This window comes from Chiloscyllium plagiosum, unplaced genomic scaffold (assembly GCF_037043375.1).
Source record: "Chiloscyllium plagiosum isolate Xiang-an unplaced genomic scaffold, Cpla_swu_hap1 HiC_scaffold_5, whole genome shotgun sequence".
Lineage (NCBI taxonomy): Eukaryota > Metazoa > Chordata > Chondrichthyes > Orectolobiformes > Hemiscylliidae > Chiloscyllium > Chiloscyllium plagiosum.
This window is the reverse complement of record NW_028270143.1, coordinates 71,742,490-71,769,998: the sequence shown is the minus strand read 5'-3', so window position 1 is coordinate 71,769,998 and position 27,509 is coordinate 71,742,490. Positions and strand designations below refer to the sequence as shown.

General features: G+C 43.0%; 1 protein-coding gene across 5 annotated transcripts in view; it reads left to right on the top strand.

Moving 5' to 3' along the window:
• Positions 1-452: 452 nt before the first annotated feature.
• The window catches only part of LOC122549944 (shugoshin 1-like), a 44,297-nt gene continuing 17,240 nt past the window's right edge, over positions 453-27,509 (top strand). For 3 of the 5 annotated variants that reach the window (XM_087987303.1, XM_087987302.1, XM_087987299.1), the window contains exons 1-6: positions 453-562; positions 10,620-10,762; positions 10,895-11,060; positions 14,747-14,908; positions 14,994-15,184; positions 18,157-18,263. In XM_087987303.1, the coding sequence (XP_087843429.1) occupies positions 14,761-14,908; positions 14,994-15,184; positions 18,157-18,263 (446 nt within the window). In that variant the 5' untranslated portion in view covers positions 453-562; positions 10,620-10,762; positions 10,895-11,060; positions 14,747-14,760. Of the gene's footprint in view, positions 563-10,619; positions 10,784-10,894; positions 11,061-14,746; positions 14,909-14,993; positions 15,185-18,156; positions 18,264-27,509 lie in introns of all 5 variants that reach the window. The other 2 variants (XM_087987300.1, XM_087987301.1) reach the window with 2 other exon arrangements.

Here is a 27,509-nt window from a genome sequence, read left to right as displayed (position 1 = left end):
TACATCTCGATGACGGGGGCGGGGCAATTTAAAGTACTGATCGTTCTGATAATATGCGCGTTTCGTCAACACGAATCGTCCATAATGCGATTGACCAATTGTGGACGCTGTTCGAATAACACAAACTTTCTACTGAACGATTATAGGTATGGAGATTGTTTGTAGAGCCTTTTCTACAACGCTATTTTCCGTATCGCGGAGTTGCAGAAGTTGCCTTACACCAGAACGCCCTCTAACTTCTGGAAGGTTCAGGGGGGCACGTGAGGAAACTTTTGTTTTCACCCAGAAGGTGGCGGCACTGCCTGTGCGGGTTCGAAAAAGCAGATATCCTCATTTAGGACATATTTAGATATGCACCTGCATGCAAGGCTGTGGTACGATGCTAGAAAGTGGTAGTTTTGTTTTGAGCAGGCAGATCACACCGGGGCTCCACAGCTCTGTCACGGACTCCGCCCGTTAGTGGTCACGTGCTCTATTCACAGGGAGCCAATCAGCTTCGGCCGTGCCGCAGTTTGAATCTGTTGTTTAGAATTTTCAACCGAGCGCCGGGAACCAGGAGCAGGTAGGGGTCGAAGGTGGGGGTAAGGGAATCAGGGATTGGGATTGGGATTGGGATTGGGATACTACCCTGTGGCCGTGCCCGGGAAAGCGCTCGGAGCGGTCAGTTAATTGGCTGTAGGCCGTGATGTTCCAGTTTTCGCCTCGTCACACGCAGAGCCCTAGCCCAGTTCCGGCCTGAGCGGCTTGCCCTCGCGCTGTCTCTGTCTGTCTGTCTCTTTCTCTGCACAAGTAATATCAACGGTGGCGGCAGAGTCGATTGATCGCGCCGAAATTAGGTTGTCCACTCTGCCGAAGATGGGGAAGTCTTTGAGCGCCTCTCTGTTGTACTTTAGGCAGCATCCGAGGAACAGTAAAATCGATGTTTCGGGCAAAAGCCCTTCATCAGGAATAAAGGCAGAGCGCCTGAAGGGTGGAAGAGATAAGCTAGAGGAGATTGTCCTACCTGCCTATCTTCTTTCCCACCTATCCACTCCACCCTACTCCCTGACCTATTACCTTCATCTGGATCAGTGGTGCTGGAAGAGCACAGCAATTCAGGCAGCATCCGAGGACAGGCAAAATCGACGTTTCGGGCAAAAGCCCTTCATCAGGAATAAAGGCAGAGAGCCTGAAGCGTGGAGAGGCTCTCTGCCTTTATTCCTGATGAAGGGCTTTTGCCCGAAACGTCGATTTTGCCTGTCCTCGGATGCTGCCTGAATTGCTGTGCTCTTCCAGCACCACTGATCCAGAATCTGGTTTCCAGCATCTGCAGTCATTGTTTTTACCTATTACCTTCATCCCCTCCCCCACTCACCTATTGTACTCTATGCTACTTTTTCCCCACCCCCACCCTCCTCCAGCTTATCTCTCCACGCTCCAGACTCTCTGCCTTTATTCCTGATGAAGGACTTTTGCCCGAAACGTCGATTTTACTGCTCCTCGGATGCTGCCTGATCTGCTGTGCTCTTCCAGCATCACTAATTCAGAATCTAGTTTCCAGCATCTGCAGTCATTGTTTTTACCCTCTGTTGTACTTTGTCTCTGATTCTCGGTAACACCCCCATCTCAATAGCTTTGCAGTCCGGTGCCTTTCAGCGCTGCAAGAATTTAAATGTCTCTGAATGGAGAGCACTATTGAAGTAAAACTAGGAAGGCATTTGTATATCTACATCGCATCTCCATGCACTTCAATCAGTGGAGCAGTTCTGAAGTGTAGTCACTGTAGTAGAAAAACTAGAGAGAGAGATTTCATATGCAAGGAAGTGGCTTGTTTATTAGAGGGCTTTGATAAATTTAACAAGCAGGCTGAATGCTTTGCTAGAGGGAAAGGTACTCCAATAGCTATATAGAAATAAGAGCAGACTGTGATGGAAGGGATGTGTTGATGATCAAGCAGTAAGACCATGAGAAATAGGAACAGGAGTAGGTCATTTGGCCCCTTGGTGTGCTCAGCCTTCAACAGGATTCATGGTTGATCTGACCTTTCTCATGTCCACTTTCTTGTCGTTTTCCCCAACCCTTGAATCTCACTTAGCCTTAAATATATAAGGACTCTGCCCTTACAGACTGCTGTGGCAAGGAGTTTCACAAAATCTCAATGCTCTTGAGAAAAGAAATTCCTCCTCATCTCAGTCTCTCTGTCAAGTCCCTTAAGAATTCAATATGTTTCAATTAGATCACCTATTCTAAACTCCAGTGAATAGAATCTCAACATGTTTAGCTTTTGCTTATAATGCAGTTTATCTGTACCAGGGATTGTCCTGATCAACCTTCTTCAAATTGCCTCCAATGAAATGATCTTTCCTTAAGTGGACCAAAACGGCCCATGGTACTCTAGATATGGTCTCACCAGTACCTTGTACCTTTATAACATGTCGTCCCTATACTCCAAGCATCTTTTCTCGCATTTGTCTCAGTGTAAATGTGAATTCAGTCACTAAAACGTCAATTGTTTCTTGTTAATAACATTATGAGAAGGAAATGTCTGCCAGGCTTCTTTTAATTAACTCAATCTGTGTATTATGAAAAAAAATTATTCTTATAGCAAGTGATGAATAATAATTGACATGTTTTCATCTTGACTTGAGTGTCCGTTCAATTTCTCAGGCAGTTCATAGAAATTTACAGCACGGAAACAGACCCTTCGATCCAACCAGATATCCCAACCCAATCTAGTCCTACCTGCTAGCACCTGGCCCATATCCCTCCAAATCTTTCCTATTCATGTACCCATCCAAATGCCTTTTAAATGTTGCAATTGTACTAGCCTCCACCACTTCCTCTGGCAGCTCATTCCATACACGTACCACCCTCTGTGTGAAAACATTGCTCGTTGGGTCTTTTTATATATATCTTTCTCCTCTCACCCTAAACCTATGCCCTCTAGTTCTGGACCCCCCCCCCCCCCCCGGGAAACGACTTAGTCTATTTATCCTATCCATGCCCCTCATAATTTTGTAAACCTCTATAAGGTCACCCCTCAGCCTCAGACACTCCAGGGAAACAGCCCCAGCCTGTTCAGCCTCTCTCATTAGCTCAAATCCTCCAATTCTGGCAATATCATTGTAAATCTTTTCTGAACCCTTTCAAATTTCACAACATCTTTCCGATAGGAAGGAGACCAGAATTGCACGCAATATTCCAATAGTGGCCTAACCAAGGTCCTGTACAGCTGCAACATGACCTCTCAACTCCTGTACTCAATACTCTCAATAAAAGAAATCATACCAATTGCCGCCTTCACTATCCTATCTACCCGTGACTCCACTTTCAAGGAGCTATGAACCTGCACTCCAAAGTCTGTTTATTAAGCAACAGTCTCTAAGACCATACCATTAAGTGTATAAGTCCTGCTAAGATTTGCTATCCCAAAATGCAGCACTTTGCATTTATCTGAATTAAACTCCATCTGCCACTCCTCAGCCCATTGGCCCATTTGATCAAGATCCTGTTGTAATCTGAGGTAACCTTCTTTGCTGTCCACTACACCTCCAATTTTGGGTTGCAAGATGTGATACAGGATGTCAGACATGGGATATGATAACTTTTAATGTCTCCTGAAATTTCGTGTTGACAAAGCTGAATTGCTGAATGCTGTCGATTTATAAATGTTCAGATCTGATTCTAATTAACTTAGATTTGAGTTGAGAATTGGTCACAATCCACTATTTCAGGTTTTACCAGCTAGACAGAAATATGGCTATTTTGAAATTCTATCTAGTTCCCAAGGATGGCATCTAAGAAACAGCATTTGAGGAGAGGGATCTGGGAGATTAGGGTGAAGTGAATCATAGAATAGAATCATGGATTCATTATAGTGCAGATAGAGGCCATTAGTCGCATCGAGTCTGCACTGACCCTCTGAAGAACATCTCACCCACCCTGCCCCATAACTCCAAGGTCAATTGTTCCACACAACTGTGTCTGCAACAATTGCCCATGTACTGCTCTCGGACTGTATGAATTGGTTGGAGTGGCAGTTGGAGCATACAGGAGGCCCACGGTTTTATAGATTGGAAAGATTCAGCCAGATAAGTGCATGACTGCTAAAAGTGGCATGGAGGTAGTGAGAGAGTCTCAAGTGGCTATTCCATTCTCAAACAAGTATACCATTTGAACATTTTTGGGGAGGTGAATGGCCTCTTGGGAAGGCCACAGCAGCAGCCAGATCAGTGGCACCACGATTGGTTCTGTACAACGTGGAGGGTCAAAGTATAGTGAACAGGAACTGTATAGTCAGGGGCACAGGTGTTTCTATGGCTGTGAGCGAGACCCAAAATGGTGTGATGACTTGTGTCATGGTCAAGAATTTTTCTGAGTGGAAACTGGATATTCTGAAAATGAAGGATGATCAGCCTGAGGTCATGGTCCATATTGGTACGAAAAACATAGCCAGGAAGAGAGATGAGGTCCTGCAATGGGAATTAGGTAGAAAGTTGAAAAGCAGGACCCCTCGGGTTATAATCTTGGGAGTATTCCCTGCGCAACACGCTCGTGAGGCCAGAAATAGGAAGATAATACAATTGAATGTGTACCTAAAGATCTGGTATAGCAGAGAGGGCTTCAGATCTGGATAATTGGAATTTCTTCCAGGGTAGGAGGTCCTTACAAGCAGGATGGGTTGTACCTAAACTGGAAAGGCACCAATATCCTTTTAGGAAGGTTTGCTAGTGCCAATTGTGAGGGTTTAAACTGGTGACAGAGAGTGAAAACAATAGGTCAGCATGTAGAGTAATTGAGGTGAAGGTAGAGGTTAAGTCAAGAAAATCTAAGAGGTACCAACAAAGATTATGATGGCATTCTACTGTAAACTTCCCAAAGGCCAGTGGAATATTAGAGGAGCAGGTATGTAAGCAGATCTGTTGTAGTGGGTAATTTACATGTTGGGACTGGTGGTCTGAAATTTATTTTAATGCAAGATGCATAATAGATAAGTCAGATGAGCTTAGAGCATAGATCAGTATACACAGTTATAGTATAAGGCTCCCAAAAGTCAGTGGGATATAGAGGAGCAGATACGTGGGCAGATCATGGAAAGATATGGAAACAGTACAGGAAACAGCCCTTTAACCTATGATGTTGTAGTGAACATGGTGCCATTTACCTAACCCCATCTGCATCTCCATGGTCCATATCCCTCCAGTCCTTACAAATTCATTTGCTTATCTAAAAGTCCCTTAAACCCCCCTGGCAGTGTGTACCAGATTCCTACTACTCTTTGTATATTTTTTAAATTGCCCCCTCACCTTTAATGCATGACCCTTAATATTAGACATTTCAACTCTTGGGGGAAAAAGATTCAGACCATCAACCCTGTGCATGCATCTCATAATTTTATACACTTCTATCAAGCCTCCCCTCAGCCTCTGCCACTCCAGAGAAAACAACAGGAGTTTTTCTACCCTCTCCTGACAGCCCATACTGTTGAATCTAGGCAGCAATATGGTAAACCTCTTCTGTATCCTCTTCAAAACCTTCACATCCTTCCTGTGAATTGGAACCAGAATTGAACACAGTATTCGAAGTGTGGTCTAAACAAAGTCTTATAAAGCTGCAATAAGACACGGGGGCGGCACAGTGGTTAGCACTGCTGCCTCACAGCACCAGAGACCCGGGTTCAATTCCCGCCTCAGGCAACTATCTGTGTGGACTTTGCACATTCTCCCCGTGTCTGCGTGGGTTTCCTCTGGGCGCACCGGTTTCCTCCCACAGTCCAAAAATGTGCAGATTAGGTGAATTGGCTATCTAAATTGCCCATAGTGTTAGGTGAAGGGGTAAATGTAGGGGAATGGGTGTGGGTGGGTTGCTGTTCGGAAGGTCGGTGTGGACTTGTTGGGCTGAAGGGCCTGTTTCCACACTGAAAGTAACCTAATCTAAAAAAGACATCCTGACTCATATATCACTTCCCTGAACAATAAAGACAAGCATGCCATAAGCTACCGTTACCAGCCTATCTAATGATGTGGCCACTTTCAGGGAGCTATGGACTTTAATCCCAAGATCCCTCTGTACATCAGTGCTGTTCAGGTTCCTACCATTAACTGTGTACTTCTTAACATTTTATCTCCCAAAGTGCAGCACCACACGCTTTTCTGGATTAACCTCCTTTTGCCATTTCTCCGTCCACATCTGCATCCCACTGTCTCCTTTGATAACTTCCCACACTATTCACGATTCCACCAAACTTTGTATCATCTGCAAACTTACTAACCCACCCATCTACATTTTCATCCAAATCATATATATCACAAACAGCAGAGGTCCCAGCATTGATTCCTGTGAAATACCCCTAGTCACGGTCCTCCAGCCAGAGAAAGACCCTTACACCAATACCCTCTATCTTATATGGGCAAGCCCATTCTGAATCCAAAAGGCCAAGTCACTGTGGATCCCATGCATCTTAACCTTCTGGATGAGCCTCGCATGAGGGACCCTGTGGAAAGCCTTACTAAACTTTGCTGAAATTGAATGGGACTCCCTTAGTGCAAGGGCTTAGATGGGGTGGAATTTGTTTGGTGGATCCAGGAGTTTTTTTGAAATAATGTGTAGATAGGGAAGGGGCCGTATTCAACCTTATATTGGTCAATGAGCCTGGCTAACTGATGAAAATTTCTGTGAGGGAGTGTTTGGAAACAGTGATCATAATGCCATAAGTTTTAAGATGTTATGGATGGATAAACATTGTCCTCAGATGAAAATGCTAAATTGTGGGAATGCAACAATATTAGGCAGGAACTGTAGAAATTAGATTTGGGTGGTTCTTTGAGGGTAAATCTACATCTCACATATGGGAATCATTTAAAAGCCAGTTAATCAGAATTGAGGATGAGCATTTTCCTGAGTGTGAAAGATCAGGATGGCAAGAATGGGAATAAAAGGATTGTCTTAAGAGGCAAGAAGGTGTTTGATAAGGTGCCACACGTAAGGTTAATACACAATTGATTTATTGTAATCATATGTATCAAGATAGAGTGAAAAGTGTTGTTTTGCATGCTATGCAGGCAAATGGTACCATACAAAATGCATCAGGGTAGCAGAAGAGAGCACAGAATACAGTATTACAGCTGCATAGAAAGTGCAGAGAGAAAGAGATCAGAATTAGAATTTGAGGTCTGTTCAAAAGTCTAATAACAGCTGGGAAGAAGCTGTTCTTGAATCTGTTTGAATGTGTATTCAAATGCTTATACCTTCTGCCTAATGGAAGAGGGTAGAAGAGACTATAACCCAGGTGGGAAGGGTCTTCAGTTATGTTGGTTGCTTTCCTGAGGCAGTAGGAAGTGCAGATGGAGTCAATGGATGGAAGGCTGGTTTGCGCGATGGACTAGGCTGTGTTCACAGCTCTCTAGTTTCTTGCAGTCTTGGGAAGAGTAGTTTCCATACCACACTATGATGCATCCAGATAAGATGCTTTATATGCTACTTCTATAAAATTGATAACATCTGTGACAGTGGTATACTTGTTTAAGTTGGCCGTTGAATTCTTGAATATGCCCTTCCATTGCCTCAGACCAATACTGCACTATTTTCTGTACTGGTTCCTCATGCTTCAATTTCTGCTTTGTAAACCGGGAAGAGGAGCACGGCAATGTGATCTGATTTTCCAAAATGTGGATGAGGAATGGAGTGGTTGTGTCTTTGTTTGTATAGCAATTTTCAAGGATGTTCGGACCTCTGGTGGGACAGGAGACATGTTGATGGTATTTTGGTAGCATATTCTCAAGGTTGGACTGGTTAAAGGCACCAATTAAGATGAACATGGTTTTGGGCTATTCTGTCTTCACTTCCACATGGGTGGGGATGTAGACCACTGTCAGGATAGCGGAGGTGAATTCATGTGGCAGATAGTAGGGTTGGCACTGAACTGTAAGATTTTCTAGGTCTGGGGAACAGTTAATCACCAGGGTTGCAATGTCTGCGCGCCAGGAGCTGTTGATTAGGAGGCAGACCCCAACATCCCTTGACTTGTCTGAGGACACTGAGTGGTCTATCCATTGAACTCAGAAATCCTCACGTTGTAAGGCATAGTCAGGTGTGACAGGAGGGAGCCATGTCTCTGTCACTCAGCACACAGCAGTCTCTCAATTTCCTTTTAAGTTAGGTGGGGAGTAGAGGGATACAGATGCTTAGGAACCGATCGACAGGTTTAGACAGTACATTCTGATCGGCTCAGGCTTGAGGGCCGAAGGGCTGTTCCTGGGCTGTAAATTTTCTTTGTTCTCTTTGTTCTCTTTGTTCATTTTGTTCTCCATGTCCTGGACATTTGCCATGAGTGTGCTGGGGAGGGGTACTTGAAACCCTGAAGTTTTAGTCTCCGCCTGAAGTCCAGTATCTCTCCTACGTTTGTTGAATAGGTGTCTGCTCTTAGTTGATCCCGGGCATCAGTGAGGGAAGTCTGCTGCTCTGGAAAGTGTGTGCTTCCAACGAGATCCTGGGCACCAGGGCGAGGTCTTGAGCGTTCTAGGGAGTCTTGTGGTTGGTTCTGTCAGGCCTCCTCTATCTCGGGTCACTGTTGGGTCAAGTCTTGTACCCATGCTGGTGAAGCTTTGGTTTTGGGTTTCCATGAGGTCAGGCTTGTTGGAATCCAGTAGGCCCTTAGTGTTGGTAGTTCAGCCTTGTCAGTTGTATAATCTTTCAACCTGAAAGTAGATTTAAGTGAACATTATTCGTAATTCTGACAGACTTAGAATTAAGGCTTAGAAGAGCAGAATGATTTAAGATATGTAAGTATAAGATCTGCTGTAGACAGCTTGCCAAATGTCACTGTGCTCCGGCACCATCTTGAACACAGTAAGATCACACAGGGTTAGGAGTAATGTGTTGGCTTAGAGAGGATTAGCTTGACAACAGAAAGCAGAGAGTTGGAGTAAATTGGTCTTCTGGTTGGCCACCTACTACTAATGGATACCCCAGAGTTTGGTCTTCTGGGACCTATTTATTCACAATCTGTTACCAATTTGAATGCTGTGATACAATGTACTATAACCGATTTGGAGCTGCCACCAAAATTGGTGGGTCACAAAATTGGAATGAAGAAATAAGAAATTTACAATGAACATGTATAGATTCAGTGAATGGGCAAAAATGTTATCAAATGAAGCTTAATGTGGTTAAGTGTGTGGTTATCCATTTTAGTCGGAAGAATAAAAAGGCAACTTATCATCTAAATGGAGAGAAACTCCAAAAGTTTCTTTTGAATCTGGGTGTTCTCATTCTTGAGTCACAGGTATCTAGCATGTAGGTACAGCAGGTACTAAGGAAGGCAAATGGAATTTATTGCTACAGGAATGGAGTAAAGAAGTAGGAAAATGTTATTGCAATTGTGCAAGGCAATGGAGAGACTGCATCTAGAGTGCTGCACACATTTGCATCCCCATTCTTGAGGAAGGATGTAATTGCATTGGAGGCAGTTCTGAGATGGTCCACTAGATTAATTCCAGGGATGAAAAGCTTGTCTTATGGGGAGAGATTGCGCAGGTTAGACGTATCATCATTAGAAGGATGTGAGGAGATCTAATTGAGGTATATAAGATGCTAAAGGGGATTGATAAAGTAGATGTAGAACAGTTGTTTCCCTTATGAGGCAATTTAGAAAAAGCAGTCATTGTTTTAGTCCAAGGAGATGGGGCAGATTTGAAACAGATTAGGAATTGCCAAAATGTATGCGGTACGCCAGATCCAATCTCTCCAATGCCTTGTACAATTGTAACAACAGTAGGTTAAAAAGCTTTAGGCAGCAGGCAGAATGTAGAGTTGAGGCAGAGATGAGATCATCCATATTTGTATTGAATAGCAGAGCAGGTTTAAGGGGCTGGATTACCTACTCCTCCCCATTCTTATGTTAACAGAATTACAGGTGAGGCAGAAGAGAGGTAATGGAGGGTTTGGGCTAAAATATTGTTGATGTACAAACTGGGGTTCATCTTATATATACAAATAAGCTTTAAAAAGTCACAGTGAAGAGACAACACAGGTCTGATGTGTGAAATAACCACAGTGTGTAATAAATGAATGGAGATCTGCGCTCAGTTGAATGCATTTCGTCCTTTGAGCCAAATAATTTTTAGGTTTTTGCCTAACTTCAACATGATTTATGAAGGCTCCCATATTTCAGTTGTGATGATGAGGCTCAGTTTCATTGCTGATTAGAAAGCAGGTCTAGTATCTCTATTTAAATATGGAAATCTCAAAGATGCTGTCACTTACCTGACTCTTCCATGGATTGTAATGAAACAGTTGTTATTAATTGATTCACCACTTACATACAACAAATGAAATTATGGGACGCTTGTCATGACAGAAAAAAGTTAGCTTGTGCATCTTGTAATAAGTGCATTTTTAATAGTTGTGGTAAGTGTGGAGTTTTATTATTTTACAACCTAATTACAGTTGGGGGAACAAAAACGTTTTGTAACTTTTTCTGTCCATCTGTTTTCAATTTCTGAATCTGATCTTTCTTTCCCAATCTTTATTTTCTGTATGGTTTTAAATCTGGTTTACAGTTCTTTGTTTAGACTGTCCATTTTAATGATTCAACTTGATTGAATATTGTCATTCCTTTTTGCTGTGGTTGTAAACAACAGACACCTGTGACAAGTGTGCCATTCCATATTTTGATGTCTTATGAAAAGAAGTCCCTGCTCCAAAATCTTCAAGTACCCATTCGACAGTTACTGAACATTGAGCACTGTTTCTATGCTGATGGCCATTGAACCTAAACCCTAAGGTAGGATGACAATACAGTAAGGTAACTATATAACACGGCTACTTCAAAGGTAATCCATATAACTTCGTGTTTGAGATTGTCTGGGGCACTTAAGATACTTCATAAATGCAAAGTGTTTTTTCTTAATGTAAGAAATAGGAGAGTTGGACCATTACAGAGGTGATGTTAAACAGTAGAAGCTCCACTTGATACCTCCTAATCCTGCAAGATGAAAAGGATTTGAAAGATCACTATCTGAAGAGGAGCCAGATACTCTGTTGGTATCTTTCAACCAACACTGACAATAACAGATAAATTGGTTAGTCATTTGATGTGCTACTTGAGTAAAACTAACTCTGCATAATGCTTTAGCATAGACACGTTAGTGATGTGTGCGGTTTTGAACTTAATTCCCTAAATCTCATAGTAATAACTTCATATTTATTTGTGATGACCCAAAATATATACATGAGCAAAAAAAAGTCAATAAAATTGACAGAAATTATTAGTCTCAAAATATTTTACCTGATTGTGGGTTGTTGGTTGCTTTGGTATTCTGCTGGCTGCCACCATTATGGTGGACCTGGTTTAACATGAATGTGCCTTAAACTTCTGACAATCTCAGTACGGAGGGACCCATTGAATCAGAATGCAGTTTGGCTGATCTACTTTGAAAATTTAGTTCAAATCACTTATTGCTAATTAACCACTTATTGCAGAATTTTTCATTTTTGCATTAAAAGCCATGATTACATCAGATAGAAGTTGAATTTTCTAAACCTGAATAAATTTAAATGTTAGGTTTTATATGCAACATCATTGAAAACGTTTTACATTGGTCTGATTTGATCTCCGATGCGATGATATATGTTCTCCAACAATGCAGTTGAGCAATCAAGGTTTAAAAATAGAGGTTGGTCATGATAGAGAATATTTACTCATGATTTCTCACTCCCAAGTGGAGCTTACCCATGTAAAAGCAATTCTTGCTTCAGACTTTGATAGAATAATTATTACTATTGCTGGTACTTCCTGTGCAGCTTTCAGCATCTTTTTTTTTCTCTGTCGCTCTCTTGCACTCACTTTCTTTCTCTCTGCGTCCCTAAATGGAAAATGAAGGCGTTGTTTAGTTTGCACTTCGTTGGTACACTATAGCAGGCCCACGATGGAAATGTTAGTATGGGAGCAGGATGGATTGTTCGAAAGTTCAAAGAACAAGCAAAGTATTCCACAAAGCAGTCATCCAGTCTGTTTTTTCTCACCAGTGTAAAGGAGACCACATTGTGAGCAGTCAGTACATAGACTGTATTGAAAGAAATGTGACTATACTGCTGCTTCACCTGGAAGATGTGTTTTGGGCATTGGACAGTAAGGAAGGAGGAGATAAAAGGCCAAAGTGCTGCAACTTCCTCCATTTTTCCTTTATTCAGGGCATCTGTTCTGGAATGGGAGGAACTTGGATTGAGAGGAGAAGAATCCAGTGGTTGTGGTTTATGTAGGTACCGACAAAGGATAAAGAAAAAGGTTCTGCTTTAGAATTACAAGCAACTAGGACCAAATTACAAAACATAATCACAAAGATGATAAACTTCACGTTACTACCTGAGCCACATATAAATTGCTGTAAATAACAACTAAGCATTAAATGTGTGACTCAGGTAGGTTTGAGAGAAATGGTTCCCAATTGGTGAGCACTGGCACTGGTACTGGGAAAAGAAAACTGTTCTGTTGGGGCATTTGAACCATGCTGGGACCAGTGAACTGGCAAATTGAATTATAGCTTGATAGGTTGTAGTTCGGGCATTAAAATAATTAATTTGGGGGAAGGGGATTCAAATGAAGGAAAATGTAAAATATCAAAAAGGAATGAGTTGCAGGATATCGAATCATTGAATGAAGAGTGTGACAGGAAAGGGTAGAAAATATAAGCAGAAGAGTGCAGCTGAAATTAGAACCAGAATAAGTCATGCTGGTAAAAAGTCAATGCTTAAGGTTCTACCTGAATGTGTGCAGTAGTTGTAACAAAATTAATCAGTTGCCAGTACAAATACAAATAAATAAACATAACTTGATGGCTATTATGGAAATGTGGTTGCATGGTGGCTACAACTGGGCAATTGATATTTAAAGATTTTGGATGTTACTGATGCAAAAAAGACAAAAAGAAAAAGATAGGAGAAACGTTGACTGTCCTGTTTCTTGGATGCTGCCTGACCAGCTAAGCTTTTCGAGCGCCACACTTTTCAAAAAAGATAAAGATAAAGAAAGGCTTGAGTTAATAAAGGTGGTATCAGTGTGGCAATGAGTAGTTGTATAAGTGTAATAAATCAAGATGTGGAAGCAGTTTGTGTGGGAATAGGGAATAGTGAGGGAAAGAAGGCACAGGTGGGAACCATGTATAGGTACCCTAAAGAAATGACCCTCTGTAGGACAAGATGTGAGTCAGGAATTTATAAAGAGGGCAATAATTGTCATGGATGATTTTAATCTGCATATTGATGGGACATTTCAGATAGGCAAGGGAAATGTGGATGGTGAATTTGTAGAAGGATCATTTTTGAGCTGTACATTGCACAACCTACCTGCAAAGAAGCTGTTTCAGATCTAGTAATGTGTAATAAGATAGGATTAGTAATAGATCTCATAGTTAGGGATCTAACAAGTAATGATAGCAGTATTGTAGAATTTAATATTTAGTTTGAGGAAGAGTAACTCAAGTCTCAAATTGGGTTCTCAACTTAAATAAGCAATTGGAGTAGTATGAAGAAAGAGTTATCTAAAGTAGGCTAGTGAAATAGATTAAGGATTGGGCAGTAGATGAGCAGTGACAGCGATTTAAGTGCTATTCCATAAAGCTCAACAAAAATGTACAGTATTCTGGTCAAAAAGGGGGACTCAGTGAGAAGGAAGAATCATTGGGTATGCAGTAAGTAACTTGGTGAAAATGAGTCAAAGACCAGAGGTTTGGCAATCTGTTAGAATCTAGTGGGTGGCAAGTGGAAGAGGTTGCAAATTGGATGTAAATAGAAGATTAGCATGTTTCTTTTGAAATTAAATAATTTTTAATATTTAATTTAGGCATAGAAATTTGCCAGTGTAAAATATTTCAACTCTCAGGGTATATGGTGTTCTTCTTTTCTCAGGAAGGTACTACCAAACCCAACTACAGCTTTCATTTTGGTTTGAATTTGGAAAATCTGATGAAGCTAAAGTTGTACTATTCATGAATGCAACATAAGCTACTCAAGAGGATGATAATTTGGATAGAAATTATATATGAGTATATGAGGACAAAGCAGGAGGTTGACAGTAGGTAATGCTTGTTTGAAGGCCTGGTGCAGGCACAATGGCCAAAAGGCATCCTTTTATGAGTTACAATTCTGAAGTACCATTTTAAGTGAGCACTGGTGCAAAGTGGTTAAGTTGTAGGTCCTACTGATGAATTCAGAAGAGGCTACCTTGATTACAGAATTTAAGAGCTTAAACAAATGCAAAGAGGAATAAAATGTGAACAGGTGTAAAATGCTAGTTGCAGGAAGTTCACATAAGAGGATGGATTCACTGAGTTAATTATACTGAAGTAGTTAAATACGAATTGGGGCTTTTGTGGTGCATTGTACTGTCTCTAACTCTGAGCCAGAATGCCTGGGGTCAAGCCCCACCTGCTCCAGAGGGTTGTCAAAACTCATCTGAATAGGTTGATTGAAAATATCGTTTATTATGAAGCTCAAAGAGGTTGAACCCCCAGCTCTTTCACTATCTCCTCTTTGAAGCAGAAATCTGTTCTGTCTCTGATTTGTATGTATTTCTCATTCCTTTGCCCTACTATCCAAACTTTAAGATTTAAGTTTAAAAAATTGTAGGAAACATGTTTGAGCGTTTCTGTGTTTAGTACAACAAGGAAGATAGGTTTGGATTAATGAGGATATCATGAACAGTGGTATTTTCTTCTTTAATGCTTTCACATACTCAGATGCTATTTTCTTCACCGCTTTTATGTTGAAGAATAAAGAAGGAAAATGGCCATTGAACGAGGTCAGAAGATTTCTTTCCAGGAAAATCTGGAAGCTATCAAGGAGCGAATGAAAGAGAAACGGAATCAGAATCAGACTAAAGTTAACAGGGGTAAACAAACCTTGACCTCAAAAATGAAAACCAAAGTACTGAGTAAGTAAGCAGTTTTATTTCTACTGAACTTTAATGTTCAGTTTTAAAGAAACCTTTTCACTTTTTACTTGTTTAAATTCAACAGGTAAGAGCTCTTTTATAAAAAATATCCAAGCAAACAATCACAACCTAGCTCTATCCCTGGAAGCAGAAAAGAAGAAACTGAGGCAAGCATGTGATGTCATACTATCCTTGAAAAGAGAACGCCAAGTAATGATGTTCTACATTCTCATGCTTAAAAGGAAACTTGAAGAACATTTCCCAGAGCAATTTGAGGTACATTAGCAAAACTAAACCCATTAAATTTTAGTTTTTCATTGAATGCATTAAATAAGTACCTTCATAACAATACCTTAAACTGTTTCAATTTCATCGGTGAAGTATTTCTAAAACTCTTCCAAATGTGTATTTCTCAATAAGATGTGCAAATGTTGATGAACATAAAGGGTTTCCAAGGGCAAAAGTGAAATTGATGCATGGTATCATGTGGCTAACTTTTGATATTTGAACAGGTGGTGGAATTTGCAGCAAGGAAAATTGTGCTGAGACTTTCCTGAAATACCCCAAAGATATTACCATAGTTTTGCTTCTTGGGTCATTTGCTGCGCAGATGGTAAATGGTCTGAAGACACGATCGTTGAGATTACTGTGTTTTGGACTCACTTTTCAGTATTTTTAACCTAAGAAATAGGGGCAGGTGAAGGCCATTCAGTACTTTGGTCTGCTCTGTTTTTCACTATGTTCATGGGTTATCTGATTGTAGGCTGAGCTCCAATTTCTTGCATGCCTTCTCAAAATCCTTGACTTAATTTTCAATCAAAAATTTGTTCAACTCGGTTTTGAACATATTCAATTTAACAAGCCTCCACGGCTGTCTATAGAGGAGAATTCAAAGGGCTGATAATCCTCTAAGAGAATAAATTTCTCCTCATGCCAGTCTTAAATGGGAAACCCTTTACTTTCACATTGTACCATTAGTTCTAGATCTCCCCATAAATGGCAACATGTTTTTTTTCCAATATATATTCTCACCTCCCTCAGAATTGTAAAGGTTTAAATTAGATTACTTTTCAGACTTCTAAACTTCAGTGAGTACAGATCCAATGCATTCAACCATTCTTTTAAGACACAATCCTTATGTTAGGAATCAGTGTAGTGAACCAATTCTGAACTTGCAGTGCAAGTATTTCCCTGGTTAAGTAAAATAATCAAAAGCGCTTGAGATGTGTTTTCGTTTGTTCGTTCTTTGCTTCTTTTCATTCTTTCATGAGATGTGGGCTTTAGTTAATGCCAGCATTAGTTGGCCTTTGATTATGGCCCTTGTTCAGCTGCTTCATAGTGCCAGTTAAGAGTCGATCTTGTTGTGGATATGGAGTCACATGCAGGTAGTTAAAATTGGCAAATATTTTGCCTAAAGAACAATTGTCATGGTCCGTATTACTGACGCTAGCTGATATTCCAGATTTATAACTTAAATTCAAATTCCGTCAGCTTCAGTGTTGGAATTTGAAGTCTGCACCAAAGCCTGAGCCTCTGGATTGCTAGTAATGTGATATTGCTATTATCCATCATCTCCTTGCGATTTTCTTCTTTAGTACTGGATCTTGGTTTTTTCCAATGACAAACAGATGTGCAACATGTTTTTTTTAATTACAATTAAAAATTGAAATACATTTGTTCCAGATCTCTGCAAAGATTGCTAACATGTTACTCCCACTTGAAGAAGAGTTTTATTTACAAAGAAAAATTAGATTTATGACTTGTTTCCTTATAATGATTTGTTTTTTATTTAAAAGTTCTTGGAATTCACTATTAAAAATTCAAGATTTATATTAATTGAATTAAGTGTGCAGGTATTAATGTACCAAATTACTGAACAATTTGTGTATCAAAATAGACGGGGGATGTTTTCTTTGTAGCCTCAGAGGCTGAGGGCTGACCTTAAGAGGTTCATAACATCATGAGGGGCATGGATAGGATAAATAGACAAGGTCTTTTCCCTGGGGTGGGAGAGTCCAGAACTAGAAGGCATAGGGTTAGGGTGAGAGAGGAAAGATATGAAAGGGACCTAAAGGACAACTTTTTCACGCCGAGGGTGGTGCATGTATGGAACGAGCTGCCAGAGGAAGTGGTGAAGGCTGGTACAATTGCAGCATTTAAAAGGCATCTGGATGGGTATATTAATAGGAAGGGTTTAGAGGGATATGGACCAAGTGCTGGTAAATGGGACTAGATTAGGTTAGGATATCTGATTGGCATGAACGAGTTGGACCAAAGAGTCTGTTTCCTTGCTGTACATCTCTATGACTCTATAAATCACAGAGGGTCTTTGGAAAAATTGATTCTTGGTAAATATAGCATTTATATGCAGACTGAAATTTCCTTTCTTGCTTTTCAAACAAAATGAGGGAAACCTATGTATTCCTGAATCTCTGAATCTTTTGAGCTGCGACCAGGGAAATGCAGACAGTATGATTTTGTCTTATTTGTGCTGTGGAGTTGGTTTTCAACAAGTGAACAGTTGAGTTTTAGCAACATGTGATCTTATTTTGTCACTTAATTATACATGGAACAGTGAAGTGAACAGTATTATTACAGTAATCTTCACTTTAAGACATAGGTGCCCTTTGCCGAAGTAACTTTGTATATGATCAAATAGTAAGAGCCATGAATAGGCAACAGAGCTGTCCTTGTAAATCTTGATTGTCACAAATTTGTATTCCTGGTAAACATCATGTTTCTAAGGACTTTTGATAAGAATTTATTTCGAGAAATAGTGTCTTCCATTGGAATAAAGGCTTGGTGTGATAAAGCATTAATTTCCCTAGTCTGCAGAATTTCATGGCAATGTCATGATGCTGCGTTTTTTGACTTTGTCTAGATGTTCTTTAAGGTATCTATGCAATTGATTCACAGAAATTTTGTAGTTTCTAATGTATAGAAATATAGTTGGCGGATGTATGAAGTTATCTTTTTCATATTTTATACATGAGTTACAGGGTCCTTGAATGTTTCAGTTCTTTAGTCAATCCTTTTTGGGCCATATACTTAGCTCCACACCTGTTGGCCTTTCTCTGAAGTATTCACATTTTACCCTAAAAACATAAGTTTCGTACGCTTGCTGCCTATTCTTGGTACATGTAGATAAAACTGTCAATCAGATAGTCATCAGGAAGTTATAGTTCACAGTGAGAAATGTAAAATTTGAAGTATTGGTTTCCCAACTAAAATGTATTTTTTTTTCCCAGCGTTTGAAACTCGTTTCTGATTCTATAGGTGAGGATCTAAGCAACTTGGGTGATGACTTACCACAGTGCATACCATCGTGTTCTTCACCTGTTGAACTCTTCAATCAGTGAGTATTTTTTTTTTAATTCCAGGCTTGAAAGAATTAAGGTAGAATACATAAAGTTGTTGTAGTCCAATTGGGTCATAGGACTCTGCTCTCATTCGAGAGATATGACTGGTGGTGGTGTAACCTGAGGGTCACCACACCTCCAGTGAGAGGAGAGGTTGAGAAGGAGCAGCCTCCATGGTAACCTCAACTAATTCGGGAATTGAACCCATGCTATTGGTGACACTCTGCATTGCAAATATGGATGTTAAGTGTTGATTTTATGGACTGACAGGAAATGATGTTTCCATCAGAGTAATGTGACTAGATTTTAGATTGATGGAATTTTATCTGCCATTTCTGTCAGATTTACCAGTAATTGTAATTGCTACAGTGCACCATTGACAGTAGTAATCTTTGCATTTCCACATCTGGTCATTGAAATCTAGAATAAAATGTCCTGATTCACAGTCTCTTAGGACAGCTGTCACCATGTGCAGATAGTTTGCAGGATTTTTGGGCTATTCCCAATTGCTGCTATTGTCATGCAGTTCAGGTTTCTTGCTTGTGTTGACAGAAGTTCTTCTGTCATTTTTCAAAATTCTTTCAGGAGCTGTGAGCATTGCTGGCAAGGCACACTCACCTTTGCTGGTGAGCATCCTTGAAAAAACTGCTGTTTGTGTCCTGTAGGTGCACCTCCAGTGCTGCAAGAATGCAAACTCCAGAATCTTGACCTGGCAACAGTCAGGGAATGGTGCAATATGTGCCAAGTCAGGAGGGGACTTGGAGTTAGGAGTATTCCCTTGTAATCTGCTTTCCTTATCCTTCTGGATGGTAAAGGTAGTTCATTTGGAAGGTGTTTCCAAAGAAGTTTTAACATTGCAGTTTGATTTATATCAGCGTTTTTTCAATCTGGAGAGATTTTAGTTGCTTTTAAAATTGACCTGAAATTAATGTCAGAGCAATGGGCCTTACAATTTTATTCATTGATAGATATTAAATTAGATTAGATTAGATTCCCTACAGTAAGGAAACAGGCCTTTTGGCCTAACAAGTTCACGCTGACCCTCTGAAGAGTAATCCATCCAGACCCAATCCCGTACTCTATGTTTACCCCTGACTAATGCACCTAAGACTATGGGCATTTTAGCATGGCCAATTCACCTGACTTGCACATCTTTGGATTGTGGGAGGAAATCAGAGCACCTGGAGGAAACTCACGCAGACACGCGGAGAATGTGCAAAGTTCACACAGTCGCCTGAGGTAGGAATCAACCCTGGGTCCCTGGCGCTGTGCTAACCACTGAGCCACCGTGCTGCCCCACAGTGAGAAACAGTGTATATTGAAGCAATATTCTCTTTGTGATAATTCAATTACAGTCAAGTTTTCATCAAATATGGACACTCATACATGATATCTAACAGTGATTTCATTGCCATTAAGTTAATTCATTAGAAGGCAATTGAAACAAACAGTCTAGCTACAGTCTAATCACAGTTTTACTATGAATTTGCTAAAAGATATAGATGAGGCACAAAAGATTGGCAATCTACAAGACCAGTAAAACAATAGTAACAATTGTGGTTGTGTCTGAGCATGTAGCACCAATTATCAGGATCCAATAGAATCGGAAATGAATTACTGACTGCTGTTTATTTCCCTTTTTTTAAGGAGTGTCTGGTCATTGTTTTGATAGCATTTCCACTTATATTATTTCATTGAAATATGAATACGGTGTAATAAAAAGCAAAATACATTTTTGTGATGCCTTTTACTTGCACAAACTGATTTTTGAATTTATAAGTATTATTAAAAGATAATACTTATATTTAATTAATCTGAGATAAAGAAATTGGTTTGAAAGATGATGCATAATGATTCTGGCTAATTTCAACCATCTTCACTGGAGAAATAAATGTTGTGGTGTTCATCAGTCGTAAGATGATATGAACAAAAGTTTGATTGCACAATTCATGTTACAGTTTCAAGGAGAGTTCCATAAGTAATTGTGGTGAAAGGGTTAAAATTGTGTCCCAATACATGTGTGAATCTAACCGAAAATGGAAGGTGTCGCTTGGTCCCGTGTGAATCTTGTTATACACCTTCCCGTGTGAATCTTCTTATCTGTATGTAACCAGAATGGAATGTGTTTTTTAGCCTTGCTCTGCTGTTCACATGAATGTTTATATCTGGAAAAGGGTATATCAGCTGGAGAAGTCTCCAGTTCGGTAGAGTCTGCTCCGGGGTTACGTTTAACCGCCGAGCGTGGGTTGTTGGCAACCGCTCTACGAGAACTGACGGCTCCCAGTTTTGGTAACATGTAGAGTGAGTATAAGCCAGACCCGTTGTAAGTACGAGACTGGTTGTGGGGACACTGCGGGGAATAAAACACTTATATTCTAGCAGACTCGCCTCTTGGCTGTTTGTTCTGTGTCAGACTACTTTCCTGCGAGCCTGGTCCTTGACCTTGAGAATTTTTTAAAACATTTTGGCGTAGCCGGCAGGATCAATCGCAATTGAGGAAAGATTTTGATACAGAACAATGTTTTGGAAAAAGGCTAAGAAACCAGAGGAACAAACTGTGGAGGTCCTGACCGTCCCGGGATGGCATGAGCCGTGGCATGGGGTGGCAGTTTGTTTGAGAAATGGTGGGGGGCGACCGGAGGACTGGGAGGCCGAGGGCGTAGGAACCCCAGGGTCGCTGCTGTCCACCCTTGAGAGGATCCCAGTCCTGCCGAAGAACCCATTGCCTGGGGTACAGCGGAGGATGTGGGCCTGTGCGGCGGCTTGTAGACAACAGTCAGACAAGCGCCAAAAAGCTGAAGCAGAATTAGCCCTCCTGAAACATGAGCAGGGACTCAGTTCGGGAGATGCCTCTATGTTGAGGCAGGAAATTATGAAGTTAAAAGCTGAATTGACAGCATTAACTGAACTAGCAGGACGAACTATTATGTATTTGTCTGCTAAGAAACGGAAAGAGAAAAGGAAGGTCCCTCGAACCCCGGACCCGGTACAAGTACGGGCGTTTGTAGCCCAGTTAAATAACGGGGATCGGTGGGATATCGATCATTGGGATGGGAACATTTGGGGAGATTTAGATGATCAGTACGAAGAGGACCCACCCGTACTCCAAGCTAAACCAGTGGTTAGGAGAAAGCAGGTTCAGAGACGTCTCCCAGTGCAACGGGAGGTAATGTTAGATGAGAAAGGAAACCCTATACGGAATGAACAAGGGGAGGCAATTATGCATGAATTACCGCGGGCTCAGCCTCCCGCAGAATTCTCTGAATTAACGGAAGACTTCACTACCGATGAGGTGCTGTTTATCACCCAGAAAACCCGACGTAATCCTGGGGAGCCGTTAGAGCTATGGCTAATTCGGCTCCTCGAGGAAGGGGGGCAACAAGTGCAGGTAGACTATCAGGATGCTCCCAAGTTTGGTGGATTAGCAAAGGATGCTGCCATAGACCTGGGGTACCGCAACCAAGCCAAGGATATGGTAATAGATCGCAGTATGGGGACCCTATTTGGGATGTATGCCAGGGCAGTGGCCGAACAGTATCCCTTCCCGTCCGATTGGCCCCCCTTGGAAGGAACTTGGACAACGATTAAGGAAGGGGTTCAGAGGCTAACCCGTTTGTGTGTGCGGGATGCCCTGTTGCTGGGAGTGCTGGACGAGGTAGATAACACAAATGTTAGTAGACAGACTAGAGACCATCTAGTGAAGACTGCCCCCCCCCCCATTATAAACCACTGTTATTAACCATAATGTTGAGTGGACGGGGAGAAACCCTAGGAGATGCCCGTAGTATGATGAGGGAGATGGGTGGTTTGGGGGATTGGGGACCCACAACCCGTGCTTCTCAGGGGGGCACGGAGGGGCGTCGCCCTGAGGCTCGGGCAGGGGGAAAAGTAAACCCTAATCAAGGAAGTAACCAAGGCCCCTCACGGCGTGCTTTGTGGCAAGCTTTGATACGGGCGCAGGTCCCAGCATCGGAGATTGATGGCCTACCTACACCGGAATTAAAAGACTTATGCAGACGAAAGGGACTGAAAGTGTCCCGGGTAGAGACGGAGTCCCGACCCACTATGGAAGACCTAGTGGAATTACTAACACAAAAATGTCAGACACGGGGTCCGGTTGTTAATGAGCCTCGAAGGGGTAGAACTTCCACTTCCCAGCGGTGGGAATCCTCGGAGGACGAGGAGGAGGAGGAGGTACGGCCTCCCCTCCGAGAGTGTTATAAAGTGGATAGGCGTGGCCGGAAACCTAGTAAGAAAGGCAAGAACAAAGAAGGGCGAGGCAAACGTCTTTACCCAGTGCTGTCTGGGGAAGATGAATGGGAGGAACAATAGGAATCGGGCCAAGCCCCAAGGGTTTGCCCACGAACGAGCCAATGGTCAGCAGACGACATTCGACCTCATGTATCATTGACTATCTATTGGCGCAAATCCGTCCAAACCGTTATGGCTCTAGTGGACACAGGGGCGGAGGCCACCTTAATCTATGGGACGCCCCATAAGTTTAAAGGAACCCCAGTCACGCTGGTTGGGCTGGGAGGTAATCTGATTGAAGGAAAAACAGTACAATTGCCCCTAAAGATAGGTACAATGCCCATTAAAACTTATTCAATTATCATTACACCGGTTAGAGAATGGATCCTGGGAATGGACATTCTGGCCGGTTTAACACTTCACCTCCAACAAGGGAAGTTTGAATTTGGAATCACGAAAATGAATTTGCGCTGTAGGACGGTGTTAGTGGGAAAGGTTAAAATGGACCCCTTCCCCATCCCGATCGCCGATCGCGTAATAAGTCTTAGACAGTATAGGATTCCCGGCGGACATAAAGAAATATCCGCCACAATTAAGGATTATTTGGAAGCGGGAGTGCTTAGGACATGCACCACGGCGTGGAATAACCCCTTTTGGCCCGTACATAAAGCCGATGGGTCATGGCGGATGACGGTAGATTATCGGCAACTAAACCGTCACACTCCGGCCTTGACGGCAGCGGTCCCGGATGCCGTCACTATTATAGGACGAATCCAACATCATCCAGGGGTGTGGTACGGAGTAATTGATTTGGCTAATGCCTTCTTCACAATTCCTATTCCCGAAGATAGGCAGGAACAGTTCGCATTCACCTGGGAGGGTAGACAATTCACGTTCACACGACTGCCCCAAGGATATCTGCATAGCCCTACTATCTGCCACCGGATAGTTGCAGAACACTTGGCTGCCTTTAAAGTGCCTGACGAAGTGATGATCTCGCACTATATTGACGATATGATGATACAGGGGACAAGTCAGAAGCAGGTTCAGGAATTGCTGGACCAACTGGTTCAACATATGCGAGGATATGGGTGGGAGATCAACCCAGCCAAAATCCAGGGTCCCTCACAAACGGTAAAATTCTTAGGAATCGTGTGGAACAAGGGGGAAAGGGAAATCACTGCGAAAGCTAAAAATAAGATTCAGGTCTTTGCCGTCCCTCACACCCAGAAGGACGTGCAGCAATTTATTGGGTTATTCGGATTCTGGAGACAGCATATTCCCCATTTAGGACAAATTTTAAAACCTTTGTATCGAGTTACGAGGAAAAAGGCAGCGTTCGAATGGACGGAGGTCCATCAAACTGCATTTGAAATGGCCAAGCAAGCGATACAGCAAGCTGTATCCTTGGGAAAGATACAGTCAGGACCTGTAGAACTGCAAGTCTCAGCACAGGGGGATTATGCCAATTGGAGCTTATGGCAAAAACAGGAAAGAACCCGTAAGCCACTGGGATTTTGGTCCCGAAAATTACCCCCGGCAGGGGAACGGTATACCCCCTTTGAGAAACAGTTATTAGCATGCTACTGGGGCTTGGTGGAAACCGAAGCCCTGACCATTGGACATGAAGTGATCATGAGAACAGCTATCCCTATTCTTCCGTGGGTACTTAGTGACCCCACTACCCACCGAATAGGAACTGCCCAAGAGAGCAGCATCATTAAATGGAAATGGTATGTGTCGGAGAGAGTGCGGACTGGACAGAAAGGAGTGTCAGTCCTACATGAGCAAGTGGCGGAGGCCCCTGAGGAAGGGGAAAAGCGGTTTGAGGTGATTGAATACAAGGAATCACCCGTTAAGATGGGAAAACGGTATGATGAACTGACCCCGGATGAACAAGCCACGGCTTGGTTCGTAGATGGGTCAGCCCAATGGAAAGCGGGACAGCGTAGATGGAAAGCTGCCGCCTTTAACCCAAAACAAGGCACTACCCTAGAAGAATTAGGGGAGGGAAAAAGTAGTCAGTGGGCAGAATTAAAGGCAGTGCATATGGTAGTCATGCAAGCAGGGGTCATGGGAGTTTGTTTGTTCTCTGACTCGTGGTCAGTGGTTAACGGCATGACACAATGGATGCCAACTTGGCAGGCCAATCAGTGGATGATCCAGAATAGGGAAGTGTGGGGTAAACAGTTATGGGAGGATATATGGGAGAAAGCTCAATACCTGGTCATATACATCACCCACGTAGATGCCCATACCTCTCGAAATGATGTGGAAGCTCTACATAACCGATATGTGGATGGTATCGTCCGAACCATGATGGTGCAAAGGGGCACCTCAGTGGACCTAGCTAGATGGGCACACCTTAAGGCTGGGCACTGGGGAGTGCAAGGAACCTTGCACTGGGCTCGAGACCGAGGAATAGATCTTATGGTAGATGATGTTAAGACTGCAGTAAACCAGTGTGAGCAGTGTCAACATCAGCGGCAGGGAGTGCCCCAACACATGATGGGACATATCCATCGGGGGGATGGTCCGGGACAGAGCTGGCAAATGGACTTTGTGGGTCCCTTACCCTCCTCACAAGGATGTAACCACATATGTACAGCTGTGGACACTATGTCTGGGGTTTTGGTAGCCCATCCCTGTCGTCACAACAATCAACAGGCTACCTTGCGATGTTTAGATTTGATTGAACAATTTTATGGATTGCCCATACAGGTCCAGAGTGACAATGGCTCCCATTTCATAGGAAGGGCGGTAAAGCAGTGGTGTCACGATAACCACGTGGAATGGGTTTATCATGTACCCTATCACCCACAAGCTGCGGGACTTATAGAACGAATGAATGGGCTTCTGAAGTCCTCACTACGAAAAGCAGGAGGTTGCAATGACTTAACGGGTTGGAGGAAGCAACTAATTCGGGTGGTGAAACAAATTAATAACCGCCCATTAGGAAATGGGGTAACACCCTTGAATAGGATGATACGAGTATGTGATACCCCAAAGACTCAGCCTATTAAAATGTGGAAGTTCGCTGAGGAAGCTGATATTCCCGTAAGGGCCACGCCGGCTTCGGCTGGACTGGACCTACGAGCACTAACTGCCCAGACTTTGATCCAACAGAAACCTACGGTGATTAAGACCGGGTTAGGGTTGATTTGTCCCCCTGGAACCTATGGGCATATCCTCCCGCGGTCGGGACTGTCACTAAAGGGGATTGATGTGATGGCAGGCGTAATTGACGCAGACTACCAAGGGGAGTTGGGGGTGATCCTGGTCAACATCACCGCTGAACCTTACGTGATACAGAAGGGGGACAGAATAGCGCAATTGGTCATTAAGCCATGTAACCTTACAACGGTGGAAGAGATGGGAGCTCCCGTTACGGTTACTGAGCGTGGGACGGGGGGATTTGGGTCTACTGACACTAAGGGGGCCAAGGTATGGGTGCGCCAGACGACCGGCCCCCCCAGGCCGGCCGAAATCATAGCACAGGGGAAGGACAGTCTGGTCACCATTATGTACCCCGGAGACCCGACCTGGGCAAACGTCCCGGCGAACCAGTGCTACTTACGTGAGACCTAAATAATGTTGTAATTGCTATGCACCCGCAGGCTGACCCTCCGCCTTGAACATGGGGTGGTCATGGGGATTGCGACTCCTATTGGCGATGTTCGCGATCGGATGGCCACTCCAGGGCATCGGTATCACGGCCTGGACGCTGGTACCGGTCGCCCGCCATGAGGTGCGGTGGGAGGCCAGTAGCCAGCGACGGACGCAGGACGACTTTACATGTGAACCCGGTCAGCAGTGCGTTGTTCTGACTCTCACCAGCGACTGTCAATTGTACACGTGTGCACAGTGCTACATGCGCCGGGATGGGGAAAAATATGACATATCGTTCATACCGCCTAATTGCACCCTGGTGGTAAATGCCCAAGTCAAGACGTGTTTGTGGGACCGACGCACCCAGACATGCGGGACAACGGGGACTCATTGGAGCGTCACAGCTCGGGGGGAAGATCTGTGGCTGCGCAATGCCACCGATATTCGGAATCGTCATCGATTCATGTGGTTAATAATGGTACTGCCCTCGACGAACGCCCCGTCTGAGGCGTTATTAAACCCCACGCGGGGCGGGCCAGCACCGAAGAGGGGTGCCACGGGGGGCGTGCGGTCGCATCGAACACAGTTGGCCCCTATTATGTCAACTTGTCAACAGATGGCCCGGGCGGTACTGCACACTGATGTTCATTGGCGGGTACAGTTGCCCCTCATACCCGAGTGTCATACCAAGAGGCGGCGACGAGCGTGGTACGACACCCTGCTGGGAGGCGCAGGAACTGTTATGGGTATCTCGAATGCCATTGACTCTGAGGTAACCCGTACTAAATTATCTAACACGGGACAGGCCACCTCACAAGGACTACATACTATTGGAAGGTGGATGCCATCCGTAATGATGACTCAAGGAGAGACAGCTGAAATAATGATACGATCTCTGCAATGGGAACTGGATGTCTGGGGCGCCACTCAGGAACTGTTTGAGAACATTACGGCTCAGTTAAATTGGACTGCCTGTCATATTCAAATGTTGCATGCTCAAATACAGAAAGAACGCTTTTTGCGTGTGGTAACATCCCCCAATGTACAGGCGTGGAGGGGACTATGGAATGTATCTGAGAAATTGTGGATGATAACCCATCCAGAGCGAACATGGTGTAACGCAACTATGTGTAACGGATACTTTGTTACCATGAATGTAACCCACACTGTTACGGTCTGTCGATATTATGTATTACCAGTGATTACATCTTCTGGATATTATTTTCTGAAGACAAGGGGACAGTGGTTTAGCCCAGATACCAATATTACCTATGATCTGTCCGCTTGTGAACAGACTGATCAGGGGAAAACTTGCCTACTGATGGACAGGTATCGGGACCCTTGCTTGACTAAGGGAACGGCCCTGTGCGAATGGACTGTTG